General features: G+C 39.8%; 1 protein-coding gene across 7 annotated transcripts in view; it reads right to left on the bottom strand.

Moving 5' to 3' along the window:
* Positions 1-17,039, bottom strand: part of LOC126260094 (kinectin-like) — a 353,744-nt gene that overhangs the window by 126,760 nt on the left and 209,945 nt on the right. For all 7 annotated transcript variants that reach the window (XM_049957313.1, XM_049957309.1, XM_049957310.1 and 4 more), the window contains one exon: positions 13,869-14,053. In XM_049957313.1, the coding sequence (XP_049813270.1) occupies positions 13,869-14,053 (185 nt within the window). The remainder of the gene's footprint in view (positions 1-13,868; positions 14,054-17,039) is intronic.

Below are 17,039 nucleotides of genomic sequence, written 5' to 3'. Positions count from 1 at the left end.
AAGCACGTCCTTTCGTCTACTAATCGCACGGTCTTTCGGTGCGGTCGCAAAACACAGACACTAAACTAAACTTATTACAGTGAACAGAGACATCAATGAACGAACGGACAGATCATAACTTTGCGAAAATAAAGAAAGTAAAATTTTCCTCGGGGTAAGATTTGAACCAAGAACCTCTTGATTCGCAGCTGCTCACGCTAACCACGAGACCACGGCGCTCCTGAGCTCACAGTGTCCTTGATGTTGCTTATCTTACGCATGGACTACTCAGTTTGTATATTTTGCTTATTTTTTTCATAGTTCCACACAACTTCTTCCTGTTTTCTCAATTGATCTGTGTTCAGTTTTTCAAGGCCTATCCACTGTGCCAACTTATGACTAAATCTGAGGGGGGTGCGATGGAGAGGTTCCCTTGTTAGAAAGATCCAAAAATATGCCTCTGACACACTCATCTTTATCAAGAGCATCAAGTACAACTTTTGTGAATTCTACTATGACTCACTCCGTATTTTTACCACTTCAGAAACCAAACTGTGATTCACTTAAAAGATTGTATTTAGTCAGGTAATTCACTAATCTGTCTTTCATTATTGCTTCTATTATTTTTGAGAATGCTGACATCAGGGAAATAGGCTTTTAATTTTTATGGCTTGTAATTTTGTATGTCTTCTGAATTACCTTTCTTAAGCAAAGATACAACTCTTGCCTGTTTTAACTGCTCTGCAAATGTCCCTGATGTGAAGGATTCATTTATTATATTTGTTAAGGGGCCTTGTATAATCCCTATGCATTGTGTCAGTACTCACAATGGTACTTCATCTAAGCATACTGACTTTTTATTTTTTAGTTTTTGAATTGTTTTACCGACTTCATTCTCTGTGGTTGAAAGTAACATCATTGTATTTAGTGCAACATTATTTACAGGTGTTAAATTTGTTGGGGGGAATTTTTGCTGTAACTTTTCTGCAATACTTTAAAACTGGTCATTTACATAGTTTGCTAAGTGCTGTGGATCATTTATTACTTTATCCTCCTCCCTTAGCAGTATGTTATTCTGCGTTTTTTTTGCCTCTCTCCGTTTCATTTTTTCTAACATCCCAGACTGCTTTGCTTTTATTCTCTGCATTAATATTATTTTGTCATTAAAGGACTTTTTTGCAGCAATCAGCACCTTCTATAGATCTTTTTGTATCTATGATAGAAATTTAAGAATTCTGGATCACTGCGAATCTTTTTCATGGAACTGAAGTGTTTAAGTGTTTGGGAGGACTTCTTAATACCTGCTGTTATCCATCTGTTCTTGTGAGATGTTGATACAGACATGCATACTTTTGGAAATGCCTTTTCATAGTTCAATTTAAACAATGTGGAGAATTTAGAGAATTTCATATTCACATTGGTTTCCTTATACACTTCATCCCAGCTTTGTTTTTCTAGTTCTTTTGAAAAATCTTTTATTTTGATTTCTGATGGATGTCGTTTGTAGGCTTGTAGTTTAGGGAATGATTTGATGCCTGACTTTACTGTTGTTATTTGACAGAGATGGTCTGATAGTCCGAGATCTTTTACAGCTACATCACATTTATCCCTGTCCATATTTGTGGCAACATGGTCAATTACTGATAAAGTTGTTGTGTTAAACCTTGTTGCCCTATTGACCAATAGGGACATGCCAAAGCTTTGAAGAATGTTTATGAAGGTGCTGCTGGGTTCATTTACGATGTTAGTGTTGATGTTAATGTCTCCACACAGAATTATGTTGACCTTTGTACTTGAGACTTTATCTAGAACTTCTGTTAACTTATTGTAAAAAGTGTCCACACTACCACTGGGAGATCTATACGCACACAAAATGATTAATTTCTTGGTGATACCAAGCCCTGTTAATTCAATAGCTGATATTTCAAAGTGTTTCTGTTCACTTACAGTACTGAGGCCAGGTGTTGATTTGAACTGTGTTCCTTTTCTGATATAAATGCATGATCCTCCACCCCTTGAAGGAGTTCTGAAGTAAGAGTTTGCCTTTTTATACAATGATATTACTACACGTTGGATTTCTGTCTCTCTACACCAGTGCTCAGTAATACAAATTACTGTACAAGTCAAAGATTGGAGCTCAACTTCTAATAGTTGTATTTTATTTTTTATTGATTGAATGTTTTGATGGAGGATTGTTAAGTATGTGAAATGCCCTATGTTACTCTTTCCAAAGGTTTGTTTTTCTTTGTGACATCTGGTATATGTGATATTGGAGGTGTTAAAATCTGTCTTTTGAGTGATTGTTTCAGTATTTTTTAAAGTGCTGGAGATACTCTTTAGGCAGGGTAACCTGTTGTCTGGATTTATCCTAAAAAAAAGACCTACTTTTCCTACCTATGACAACAGGTATTTGACCATGTGTGGCCCGAGATCCACCCCCCTATACTTTCATGAATCAGCTGTACCAATCTTCCCTTCCCAGTCCTGTTTAGGTGTACGCTATGTCTAGCGAAACCACATCTGTTGATAGTCCCGACGGGCACCAGAGAAACACGACCAAACGTTGGCTGTCCTCAGAGCCATCCCTAACCCCACATTGATTCGCCTCACAGCTCCATGAAGGTGTAGTCGATCATGATGCTGAAAGAGAGATCATGAATATAAGATCAGAATAATTACAGCATGCACAGAGGGACACAATCAATCATTCTTCCCATATAACATACGTGAATGAAACAGGAAGAAACCCTTATAGCTGGTACAATGAGACGTACCCTCTGCCGTGCACTTCATGATGGTTTACAGAATATAGGTGTAGGTGTAGATGTAGATGAGTGGCTGTAGGAGCAAACAAGATGACTAAGACAAAATTTCTAACTGGTGTGATTAACGGCAGCTTGCTCTAAATGTGGGAAAATGTAAGTTAATGTAGAGCTGTAAGAAAAACATGAATCAAGGGATACAGTAACATTTTAACATTTGCTCTAAGGTTTCAGACTAGGAAAAAGCTGTATATCTCTGGTCCTCAATCTCACAGATTATTGAGGACATCTATGAAACACAAAAACTTACAGGATTAGTTTTTATTGAGCTGACAGCTGCTTATAAAATTGTCAACCATCTTGCTTTGCCATAGCTCTATGGGATGATAAAAGATTATAGCTTCAACAAACTTATTCAAAACTTACTCCAAAACAGGATTTTTTATGTGGACTTTTGAGATCTGTATAATTGGTGGAAGTGCCAAACAAATGACTTACCACATGGATGGATTCTTTCAACAGTGGTGTTTACATCCATACCAATGACCAAGCACTTCTGGTGAACACCAGGAGTTTTCTTTATGCTGATGTTCTGGCACTAGTTAGTCAAGGGAAATCTTTTGAAGATGTTGAAACTCATCTGACAGACACATTGAGGGAGCTAAGTGCCTATTATTCAAACAATCAGCTTTGCCCAAACCCAGCTAAAATACAACTGTGTGCCTCTCATAGCAAACACAGACATGCTGCATATGTGGCACCACATGGCAAAGGATATAATTAGTAAATAAAACCCATCTGAAATCTGGGAGTCACTCTGAGCCATACTCTGACCTACAAGCAGCAATGCTAGAATATGAAAATTTGCGAGATCATTGGTAGCATGTGGGGTTCTCTACCACAAACCTTGAGAATGATGACACTAGCTATACAGTGCAGCAGAGTATGTGTGCCAGTCTGGTACAAACACACCCATCCAAACCTAAAGCACAATGTGCTAAACAAAACACGTAGGCTTATTACAAGTTGTCTGAAATGTATGTCACTTTTAAGGGTCTACCAACTTGCTTGCATAGTACCACCAGACATCTGTCTGGAAGTAGCTCCCAATGCACAGAGAGTAAGTCAGGCTCATCAGGAAAACTATGCACTACATGGCCACATTCCAGCAGCCCCAAGATCGAGGTGCAAGTAGTAGTTTCCTGAAGACCACTTCATTCTTGCAAATAGCTACAGCTACAACAAGAAAACAACTGCAGATTTCTTGACTTGAAAATAACTCTACCTGGACTTCCCTTCTGGAAACCCTCCCACCTGGGCACAACAGAACTGGATTGTATGGAAGTAATTTAACTGTCTTCATTCTGGAATTGAAAGATATAGGAGCAACTTCCAGAAATGGCTCTTCTCTGTCAGTGCCACCAGCTGTAACAGCAGAGAACCACAGACCGTGGAGGATATACTGAATTGTCAACTAAGCCCAGAATCTTGCACAAAAGATGATATGCTTCCAGTACTATGTGCAGCTGTAGCTGGAAGGCTTCGGTTAACAGTAGTGTAGCTTGCTAGCTCTGTCTTTCATTTGTTTGTATTGGTTTATCTTGCATTGTATTTGTTTCTGACTCAAACGAAATAAGTAGGCAATACAAATACCCAAGGTTTGAATACAGCATTAGTACTGTGCTGATTGAGGCACAGACTCATTAATTAAATATCTAAGCATTATGTTGGAAATTGATATTAAATGGATCAAGCACATAAGGCTGATAGTTGGGAGGGTGAAGGAATGATTTCAGTTCATTGGGAGGAGACTGCAGCTTATCTGTGAAGGAGACCACATATAGAACACTATGGGACCCATTCAAGAGTACTGCTCAACTGCCTGGGATCCCCACCATGTCGGATTAAAGGAAGATGTCGACAGAGTTCCGAGATGGGCTGCTATGTTTATTACTGGTAGTTCAATCTACACAAGATTATTGTGGAGATGCTTTATGAACTCAGATGGGAAACCCTGGAGGGATGATGACATTATTCTTCAGAAACACTACTGGGAAAGTTTCGAGAACTAGCATTTGAAGCTGACTGCAGAATGATTCCACTGCTGCCAACACATATTTCACTTAAGGATCACAAAGATAAGAGAGATTAGGGCTTGTATGGAGGCATATAGATAGTCTTCTTTCCCTCACTCCAGTAGCAAATGGAACAGGATAGGAAATGACTAGTAGCGGTACAAGATACCCTCCGCCAAGCACCATTCGGTGGCTTACAGAGTATGTATGGAGATGCAAATCACCCCTCCTGATTTCTGGAGGGGAATTATTATGGGGTCCTTCCATGAATCTGTATCTGGGACCTAAGAGCATACACAGGAGAGAAGATCAATCAGACTCTATACAGCTGTCTCAACGTGTTGTCTTACTAGGAATATAGTGCAGCCCATGCATACGGATCCCATTGACAAAATTAGATAATTATGGTGCACACAAAATGGCACATAAGCAGACATTTTCCCTTTACTCCATATATGAATGTAACAGAAATAAGCAATAATATGTTGTGCAATGGAAAATATTCTCTGTTATCCACTTCACAGTGGTTTTTTTATTGTGCAAGTGCAGATATAGACAAAAATTGGATTAGGTGAACAGCAATATTATGTTTTTACCAGTAATCTATGCCAGGTAGACACTCATATTTCCATGAAAGAAAGAATATTTGCGGACCGCATCAAGTGAATAAATTAAATACCAAAGAGAATTAGTATTCTTCAAAGTTTAGCATCGGCTCTCATTTCATCTTGACTTACTTTAGCTTATTTTACACACCTAGTTTTGAAGGACCTAAGCTGCAAATATCCATAGCCCTGTAACATGTCAGTACATGGTACATGAAATTAACATCACACAAGTTAATAATATATAAAATGTACATGAATCCTTTTGAATCCTTTGCAGATGACAAACTGATAACGCTGGAAATTTCTTAACCCCCCCCCCCCTCCCCCGAGTAATGCACTAATACAATAGGAGTGAGCAATGAGGAAATTTTTCAGTTTAGATTTAAAACCACGTGGTTTATTGCCAAGGTTATTTATTTCTTGTGATAGCTTACTAAATATGGATACATCAGAATACTACACACCTTTCTGTACAAAAACAGTCAAGGAGATGTGATCCAAAGGCAGATGGGATTTCTATTTACTATTAACTGGATGAAAGCTGCTGAAGCACAGTGTTATGTGCTGCTAATGCTATGTGCAAGTGATAACGATTTTTAATTATTATCTTTGGTACAATCACTGACGTGTTTTCTCTTTGTTTTTTATACATTTTATTCTGTTGTTGAATGTGCTATTTAACAAAGTTGTATGAGTTACAGTTTAGTTTTTATGATCAAGTTAATTATCTAGCCGTACAACAATCAGTGACCCTAATGTGACCTCCAACAGTCAATGACATGAAACTTGATTATCACCAATGCTTCGTATCGTGTTGTGTTGCACTAAGTACGAACATCCGCATCAACTGCATCATGCAACTTCTGTGTCCCAGTTCACCATAACTCCACAATGTCAGATCTACCTCTAACTTTAGGCACATCTACTGGCACAGTAATTAATTATGTGACAGTAAAGCTGCAACCGTTTTGGTGACAGAATCCTCTGCTGTGGTTTGTGCAACTAGAAAGTAAGCTTGTACTAGGACACATAACTGCAGACAACGTGAGGTACAGTTACAGAGTCACTTCAATCAACAAATATATGGGCACAGAAGTGCAAGACATTTTGGTGTCAACAACAACCACTGATAGTTACATAACCATCAAGAACATCCTGACTACTGCCTCATGCAGTCTCAGGCAAAGAGACTGTAGAAACTACTTCACATAGAAGAGCTAGGCAATTGCACCCCATCGCAGCTACTACACCAACTGCATACATTAGCAAGCAACAGTCAGTGAAAATGTGCTGTGGAATATTTGGTTATTGTATCTGCCACACGACTCACAGAAGGTACTTACAGTGTGTGCAAGCGATCTAGATGCACTCGTGCAAGCCATGACGGAAATGTATCTGTTCATGTGTGTCACAACAATTTGCCCACAGCATCTCTCATGTAACACCCTCGCCGTGTTACAAGTAAAGGTTATCGAGCTCACCACACAAGTTGCTACACTACGGACCCAGACTACCAGTCGCCAATCTCTTTATCACCACTTGCCAGGAAAGCACAGCTGCTCACCTCCATCAGGAACAGTTTGCTGATACCACCGACAGTGTGGTTCCAAGGTGCAGACATGTGGCCTGCCATACGGACGCAGCAGGAAGTTGGTGATGACTGTCACTGACTCACCAGAAGGCAGGTGTTGACAGTTTGTAATGGATGACACAAAGTTACAGTTTTTGGTAGACGCGGGTGCTGCTGTGTCAGTCTATCCATTTGCCCATCTGCCCCATCTCAACTGAGATAAATGCTACCTTTTTGCTGCCAGTGGTTCTACAATTGCAGGGTATAGTTGTATCATATTAGTTCTGAACTTATGCCTACAGTGCAAATTTGAATGGCAGTTCGTTGTAGTGTATGTGGTGCAACCCATTTTCAGAGTGCACTTTTAATCATTTCATGGACTCCTTAACTCCTTCGCCAACACCTTTTGGCACTACCACCAACCTAGCATGCCAAGCTAGAGAGCACTGTATGGAAGACATGGCTGTACAGATGATTATTTGTGATTGTCCACTGACAGGAGCTCCTCAGACAGTTCCCAGAGATCACATGCCAGACTCCCATGCTAGCACCTGTGCATTACTTGACAGTGCACTATATTTTGCCAACACCTGGACCACCACTCCATGCGTGACTGGGCTGCTTGTCACCCCAGAAACCGAAAATACTTAAATAGGAATTCTCGTAAATGCTTGCACAAGGTATCAGCCACCCATCAAGCACTATACGTGGTTCCAATAAAGACTAGTGGATGGAGTACATGTGGCGATCAGGCAGCTCAATGCCAGAATCATTCTAGATTGATACCCAGTACCACATATCGAAGATCTTATGTTTGATGTCCACAGTAAGCACATCTTTTCTAAGTTGGACTAAATTCGTGAATTCTACCAAATACCTGTGACACCAAACAACATCGCTAAGACACCGTTTGGATTACTTGAATGTACCTGAATGCCTTTTGGATCTTGTAATGCTGATCAAACATTTCAATGGTTCACGGATGAAGTCTCACAACAGATTTCTGTTATGATTTTTATCAATGACATCCAGGTCACGTCAAACTCAAGAGGCACAACACCTGTCACACTTACGACAGATCTCCACTCGTCTATGTGCACATGGCCTGCTTTTTTCAACCCTTCAAAATGCGTCTTTGGAGCAGCTGAAGTACAGTTCCTACACTATACTATAAATGTACAAGGCATGTGGGCACCACAGGAGAAAGAAGAAGCTATCCTTTTCCACAGCCTACAACAGTTAAAGAATTACCACGATTTCTCAGTGTAACCAGTTTTTACCATCGGTTTGTTTGCAGTCATGCCCTCCAAGCTGTACCACAGAATAAATCCTTGCACGATCCACCAAAGCCAAAGACAAACTCCAGTGCAATAGTGAGGTTGAGTTGGCTTTTATCAAAATGAAAATTGCCATCACAAAAGCTACATGGTTAGCGCACCCAGTTCTGCAGCTGCCTCTCATCCTCGTGGTCAGCGCATCTGCCACTGCAATCTGTGCTGCACTGCAACAGCAAATGGATGAGCAGTGGCAGCCCTTAGCCTTTTTCAGTAAAATATTACTGCCATCTCAGGAGAACTGGTTCACTGATGATTGCAAACTGTATGTTGCCTATGCTGTTATTAAAAATTTTTGTTACATGGTGGAGGGACAGCAGCTCACTCTCACCACAAGCCACAAAAATATGTATTATGCCAGTGTCCTAAGAAAGTGTCACCTCGTCAGCTGTGACATCTCTACTATACATCTGACAGTTCACCACCAATATTGTTCACGTCGATGGAGAACTGAACGTGCCAGCTGATGCTCTATCTAGGATTGAAGCAATCACTAATGCAGTTGACTTTGAAGCTCTCGCTGCCACCCGACAATCAGATAGTGAGCTACGGAGCATACAACTCTGCTGTATTACACTGCCACTGTCAACTGCACTGCTGTATTGGGACACTGCCACTAACAAACCACGACTATTTGTGACTGTTGACTTTCGCCAACAGGCAATTGCCTCTTTATGTAACGTGTCACACCCTGGAGTACGAGCCACTACCAACACAGTGAAGCGAGCTTTTGTCTGGCCACACACGCACAAAGATTGCATGCAATATATGTGACAATGTGTGGCCTGTCAACCAAATAAAGTTAGCCGGAACATTAGGTCACTTTGTGGCGCATTTCTTCCTGCGAATAATATATTTAAATGTGTCCACCTAGACATCTAGGACACCTCCCACCATCAGAAGGATACATCTACTGCCTTACAACTGATCATTTTACACGCTGGCCTGAGGCATTCTCAGTTCCCGACATTACTGCCAAAACAATCGCAACTGTGTTCTTCTGAACATGGATCGTCCATTCTGGTGTGCCTACACGAATTGCAACAAACCAGCGAAGACAATTTGAGTCTACCTGCTTCAAGTGTTCACTGCCCTACTGGGTATGAAGCGGATTAGAGCTACAACTTACCACCTGGCAGCAAATGGTTCAGTTGGACGCACACACCACATACTGAAAGTCCCGCTACAATGTTATGACTCACAGCGGTGAACTAAGACAGCACCCATCATCCTACTATGATTCTGCATCACTGAAAGAAGAACTGAAAGCCACAACTACAGAACTTGTTTATGGCCAGTCAATACAACTACCAGGCATTTTCTTTGCCAATGTGCCCGATTTGATGCAAAAGCTGGATACACAAATCTGGCAACTATACCTCTATGTTTCAAGGGATCAGCAGACCCGATGAACTTTTGTTTTTGGCAAGCAGCGGGAGTACCACTACATTTTTGTATAGCATGATGCAGTATGTATACCATTGCAGTCACCCTGCGACTGGCCTCACTGTGTCATCAGTAGGGAGGACAAGGCATACAAAGTTTATGTGGTGGGTATGCCACCCGTCATCACCAGTGCCAGGTTTATACCAGCTTTCTGTGCACCCTACATTGGTACAGACTCACCTGCACACAACATGGAATGGACTCTACAAACACTCCAGCTGCTACATCACCCGTTGCAGATCAACCAGAATAGATGTTGGTGGCAACTTCTAATGTACCGTCAGCAGCCCATGCATGATCTGTTGTTACCTGGTCTGGACGACACATCCGATTCAGCAGAAAATATTCGTGACACTAACAGAGGAGTGGTGAAGTACAATGTTATGTGCAGTATCCTGGTGCAGTCATTGACTTGTGTGTTCTCTTTGTTTTTATATATATGTTTTATTCTGTTGTTGACTGTGTTATTTAATGATGCATCCGCGATCTAAACACTGGCACCTTCTGGATTATGTGATAGTACGGAAAAAAGATCTTGGTGACGTACTGGTCACACGTGCAATGAGAGGCGCTCAGGGATGGACAGACCATCGACTCGTGTGGTCCAAATTGAAGATAACTTTGAAGGCACCACGCCGACCTTCACACAAAATACCAACAAAATTGTCCTGCAAAATCTTGGCCAGTATTGAGATAAATAACACTATGAGAGCAAAACTGGATGAAAAATTTGGTGTAGATGGCCTTTTGATATCTGAATCTGCCCCTGTAGATGAACAGTGCAGTGCATACACTAGCAGACTGTGTGGCTGTGCTTCAGAAGTCTTGGGAAAGCCTCAGAAGAAGCACCAGGACTGGTTTGACGACTCAGATCCAGAGATCAGAAAGCTAATTAATGATTTCAGAACCTCTCTTCGCACCCCTGATGATAACAAGCATAGAGCAGCGCATTACAATCTGAAAGTGAAGGTACGTGCTCTCAAAGACAGTTGGTGAGCAAATAAAGCAAATGAAATAAAGTTATATGCCGACACACACCAAATGGGCAGATTCTTTGAGTCCCTGAAAACTATCTTTGGTCCAAGAGTTGGGAAGATAGCACCAGCCTATAACAAAGATAAAAGTTGTCGGCTGACGCAACAGAGTGACATCCTGTCTCGGTGGGCGGAACATTTTAATGACGTTCTTAATCCCGACCATCAGACAACCGATATTCCATACATAGAAGCACTTTAAGACCTGCCAGTTGAGGAACAACTTGCGGATGCCCCTTCCTACGATGAATTCATTTCAGCACTGGCTAAGCTGAAAAATGACAAAACAGCAGGATTAGATAACTTGCCATCAGAGCTATATAAATATGGGGGGCCAAACATCAAGAAACCATTGTTTGCTCTGATCTTAAGGATTTGGGAGTATGAAATGATTCCACAAGACTGGAAAGATGCTTGTATTTCCAAGATCTATAAAGGCAAGGGTGACATATCAGACTGCAGCTCCCACAGGGGCATTTCTCTTCTCTCAGCAGCAGGAAAAGTCCTTGCCCACATAATTAACACCCGGTTAACACACTTTGCAGAAAAACTGCTACCAGAGACCCAGTGTGGCTTTTGCCCAAACAGAGGCACAGTGGATGCCATATTTGTTGTCAAACAAATGCAAGAGAAAAGCTTAGCACAACATCAGCCTTTGTTCATGTGCTTTGTAGACCTGGAAAAAGCTTTTGATCGTGTCCCACGGGAAGCTCTCTGGATCATACTAAAGAAAACTGGGTGCCCTGACAAAATTGTCAGTTTGATTCGGCAGTTTCATGAAAACATGATGGCAAAAATCTGCCATGAGGACAAGCTCTCAGAACAGTTTCCCGTGACATGTGGTGTAAAACAAGGCTGTGTTCTGGCTCCAACACTCTTCTCAGTTTACTTCGCAGTTGTTCTGAGAGTCGCGACCAAAGCCTGTAGTAATCAAATTAGTCTCGACACAAGGACAGACAAAAGTGTCTTCAACATCTCTCGCCTCAGAACAAAAAGTCGCGTAACCAAACTATCCATCTTAGAGATTCTCTAGGCGGATGATGTATGCATGATGGCTAATTCTTGCGAAACTCTTCAGACTTACATAAATCTGCTAAATGCCTCCTGCAGAAGATTTGGCTTAGCCATTAGCATCACTAAGACGGAAGTTCTCAAACAGCCACTTAGAGGTCTTAATGCAGATGACTCCAGTATTGAGATAAATAACAAACCCTTGCAAAATGTGTCAAATTTCAAATACCTGGGAAGCCAAATTAGAAGTGACAACCGCCTGACAACGGAAATCGCAGCGCGTATAGCCAGCGCAGCCTCAGCCTTCGGTAAGCTTAATGACCGAGTATGGAAATCACATGATCTCAAACTACAAACAAAAATTGCAGTCTACAAAGCAGTAGTATTATCCACCTTACTCTATGCCTCGGAAACCTGGTGCTGTTACAAAGCTGACATTAAGAAGCTAGATAAATTTCATCTTCGATGTCTGCGATCAATTCTGCGCATCAAATGGGAAGACCGTGTCCCAAACACGGAGATTTTGTGCCGCGTGAAACTGGCTGGTATTGAAGCTTTAATAATGAAACATCAAATGAGATGGAGTGGTCACATAGTACGCATGGATGACAGTAGGCTACCTAAAGCGGTGTTCTACTCGCAGCTCTCGTGCGGGAAGAGGAGGAAAGGTGGTCAACACCTGCGATATAAAGACACCATTAAATGCCACCTTGCAGCCTGTGGCATTCCAAGCAACCGTTGGGAGGAGCTAGCATTGCGCCGATCGGAGTGGCGATCAACTGTACATAAGACCATCGAACAATTCGAGCAAAAGCGTCTAATGAACCTGGATGCTAAAAGAGAGCTCCGAAAATCTCAGCTCAAGCCTGTCTACACGTATACTTACAACTCTACTGGTCAACTTCACTGTGCTTCATGCAACAGGATATTCAAAGCGAAATTCGGATTCGCGAGCCACATCCGAGCCTACCACAACAAGGACAGAGAAGACTGACAGAGTCGCTGTCGCCGGACACGGCGAGGAGGACATCATCATCATCTATTTAATGGAGTCGTACGAGTTATGGTTTAGTTTTTATGTTGCAATGAAGTTAATTATATATATAACAGTGCTAATTACTGGAAATAAGTTTGAATTGTTAATTTAATGTATATTGAGAGGCCAATAGCACAATCCCACACTCTTCAACAGGGGTCAACAAGAGGTTTGCAAATGTACACCACACATTGCTTGGACTACCCACTTCTGAGCCAAAAATGTCATTTGTGAATGCGGGACAGTTATCACAGAATATAATGCCAATGTCATAATCTAATGAGATTAAGCAAAGCAGATTACTTTTCAAGTTGAACTGTCACTTATTGCAAGTACTTTTCTAATGGTTAATATAGCAAGATTCAATTTTTGAACAAGATACTAAACATGGGCATTCCCTGTGAGCTTATGATGTATATTCGAATGTCTAGGTATTTTGATTGTTTAGATTCACTAACCATATGGATATTCTGTGTTATCAAAATATCAGTTACAGTTGAAGTGTGTGCTAGAAATTGTAAACAGCAAGTCTTCTATGATTTAGCATCAATTTATTTTCTATAAGCCATAAACTTATGTCTTTAACTGCAGTATTTGATGCACTGCCTATGTTGTGCTCAACATCCTTCACTACCAAGTTGGTGTCAACAGCAAACAGAAATATTTCATAATCACTTGTCATATTAAAAGGCTTTTATCATTTATACATATAAGAAACACAGACTGCACATCACTGCTGTTCTCATTACTGTGGAAAATGACCTTTCTGCTGCCATCTTGAAGTATAAGCTGAACCAATTGTGAGCTACAATTCTTATTTCATAATGGCCCAACTTCTGCAGTAATATTTTGTGACCCTTTTCTGTTCTGAAATAAGAAATTATTCTACAAGGGCATTTTTTATAGGAAAGCCAAATTTCACTTTTTAAATAGTCTTTATAAACTATAATTTTACAATGCAGGTCATCATACAATAACTCTGCAATAAGTGGAGTGTTCAGCATCATACTTACTCTGGTTCTTTATTTAGCTCTTCAGCTTTGCTCACAGACTGCTTCTCTTCAATGCAGCCATTATCGCCGTTTTCCCGACCTTCAGCAGCTGGTCTTTCTGTCATGGCAGTCACATGTGCTGCAAGTGACTCATTTTCCTCTCTGAGCTGTTCTACTTCTTTCTGCAGCGCCACGAAATTTGAAAACTTTGAAAAAAATTAAATTTAGTGTTAAATAATACAATAAAATTGTCAATTTTGATTATTCAAGTGACAGCTTAGCTCACTAGTCAACTGACAAAAGACTGGCCAATAACTGAGGGAAGCTTTATATTATAACAACTTTTTTTAACATCAACTGAATTTTCTGTCAGTGTTCAGCAGAACATGACAATAATATTAAACTGAAAATACTTTCCTAATGTAAGTTATATTAATTTGGCCACAATGGCTTATTACGTCCATGTCAGGTGAATATCTGCTGTCACATACTTCCATTACAACCCAAATGTGCTAATTGTTCCAACAATCAATCTTAGCCTCTTCAGAAACAATACGTTAAAGCACTTAATAAATAAAAAGTTTCTGTTAACAATGTTATTTATTCTCAAAAAATAATTCAGCCTGTGCCATCTGGACACAGATTATTTAACTCTTAACTACTGTGATGCCGATGACGGGTGTGAGGCCCAATAAATAAGTTTTAAACATATCTAACTACGCAACTGATGTTGAAACTTCTGGTCACCTTTAAGTTCCTGGCTATATAATTACTATCTAGGTCTCATGCAACAGTTTGTTCACAAGTTCTGCTTCTTATTTAGTTTCCACATCACTAAGCATTTATAATGATGACTGTCCAAGAAAATACTTTTTATTGATGTCTTGCACATAACAATCAGCTCATACATATCAGAATTTTATTGTTTTGTTAAACTCTGAACTGCTAAATTTCAGTCATGTTAAGCTTATCTATCACAGGTGCTACAGGACACAGTGAGTGTATATTAAACGAAGCATAACTACAAATAGCTTTAACCAGTCATTTATTAAGTATTACATTACTTTTATGAAGTAGTTTTTGAACCGTATCAGTAAACTCAATAACACAATTTAAATTTATCAATGAAAGACTTTCAACATTAACCTTCAACTCAACAAACAAACTGTATACCATAGTAAATACACATGCACCAACAAATGAGAAAAACAGAACATGAAAAGAACGAACAGATTTTTTTTTGGCAGGAACTGTCAAACACCTTAGACCAGATTTCATCCAAAAACAAAATAATATTGCTGGAGACTTTAATGCTCAAATCCATAGCTGGCAAATTCCTTGCACATAAAAGAACCAATGCAAATGGAGAAAGACTTATTAGTTTATGCAAAGAACATGACATGGTTAACAATCTACATGGGTATCCCTGAATCCAGTTTGTGGGGAGAGACAACTAAACCATGTTGCTATAAGCAGACAGTCTACATCAGAGATGCTCAATGTAGAAGTTTTAAGAGTGCAGGTTTAGATTCAGATCACTATCTATCAATAATTAAATTCAAAATTAGGCCAATATATAAAAGAAAGAGTCAATATCAACCTGACACGTTTGCACTCAGAAATTAACTAAGGAAGATAATTTCAGGACTCTTTTGGAAAAGGGAACACTTAAAACATGGGAACAACTTCAAAATGACATAGTACAGACAGCAGAAGAAACCATTCTCCTTACCAAAACAGGGAAACATGCCTGGTGGAATGATGACTGTGACAAACAAACCCTAACAAGACAACGTGCTTGGAACATATGGAATGCAAATAAAAATAAGAACGCACTAAAAGAAGCCCGGAAGCAAGCATCAAAAGGCCTTAAAAAGATCAAAGTACAATACATGAAAGACCAACTAGCAACAATAGACTCCAACTTCAAACAGAACAATGCTAGGGACCTTTAAAAAACTTTCAAAAGTAGCTTAAAGAAATACAGTCCAAAGAAATGATTCAACTGACAGAAATACACTGCTTGATACCTTGAAAGAATTGGGACTCGATACTAAAACAACTGAAATAATTAAAAGTAATTTTGACAAATACAAAATGAAAAGTAAAATTTATGGGAGAGCTCTCAAAATCGTTTGAAATAAAGTCAGGTGTGTGACAGGGAGATGTTTTGCCACCTCTGCTTTTCAATTGTGTGTTAGAGAAGGTAGATCAAGAATTGAGGAAGGCCATAAATACTAAAGGGATTCAACTAGGAAGGAATCCAAACAAGACCACTGTTGACTGTTTAGCCTTCGCAGATGACATAGCATTGATTACAGATTCGCTAGATAATGACCAAAAACAAACAAGAGAACTGCAAAAAGAAGCAGCCAAAGTAGGACTACAAATATTCTTTGAAAAAAAAACAAAGTTAATGGCAAACATCTGTGATGCTCCTCAAAATATTGCATTTGACAACAATACAATACAGAAAACAGATTCCTTTAAATACCTAGGAGAATGGATTACATACAATGCAAAAGAAAAGACAGCTATAGAAACTAGAGAGCACAAAATGGATAGTGTGTTTCATATGACCAAAAATGTTTATAACAAAAAATCCTTGTCCTGGAACACGAAATTAAGACACTATCAAACAGTGGCCAGACCTGAAGCTCTGTATGTGGCAGAAACACTTAATCTAACAAGAAATGGAGAGCTTGAGAAACTAGAGAAAGTCGAAAGAAGAATTTTAAGGAAAATACTGGGAGCTAAAAGAAGCAATAATGCTGAATACAGGTTAAGACCAAACAAAGAGCTATACTTGGAAACTGAAAAACTAACTGATGTAATGAGGAAAAGAAGACTACAGTTTTTTGGGCATATATTCAGAATGGATAACAACAGACTAACCAAGCGGATATTCACATTACTCAACAGCTTCAAATCCAAGCCCGCATGGTTCATAGAGACTGGAAAGGACACGGAAAACAGTGGAATTACAACAGACACAATAGAAAACAGAACACATTTCAGAAGGAAGTTCAAGAGACAGAATTTCAGATTTCAGGAGAGAAAGAAAACAACTAGATGAAACTGGAATCAAGAAGAAGGGGAACAACACTAAGAGGATGAAGGAAATTTGGAAACTAAGGAGATCTAATACAATGAAGAGTAGCCAAAGTTGATTCATCGTACCCTTCAAATGGG

This window comes from Schistocerca nitens, chromosome 5 (genome assembly GCF_023898315.1).
Source record: "Schistocerca nitens isolate TAMUIC-IGC-003100 chromosome 5, iqSchNite1.1, whole genome shotgun sequence".
NCBI lineage: Eukaryota > Metazoa > Arthropoda > Insecta > Orthoptera > Acrididae > Schistocerca > Schistocerca nitens.
The sequence above is the reverse complement of the archived record's forward strand: the minus strand, read 5'-3'. Positions and strand labels throughout refer to the sequence as shown.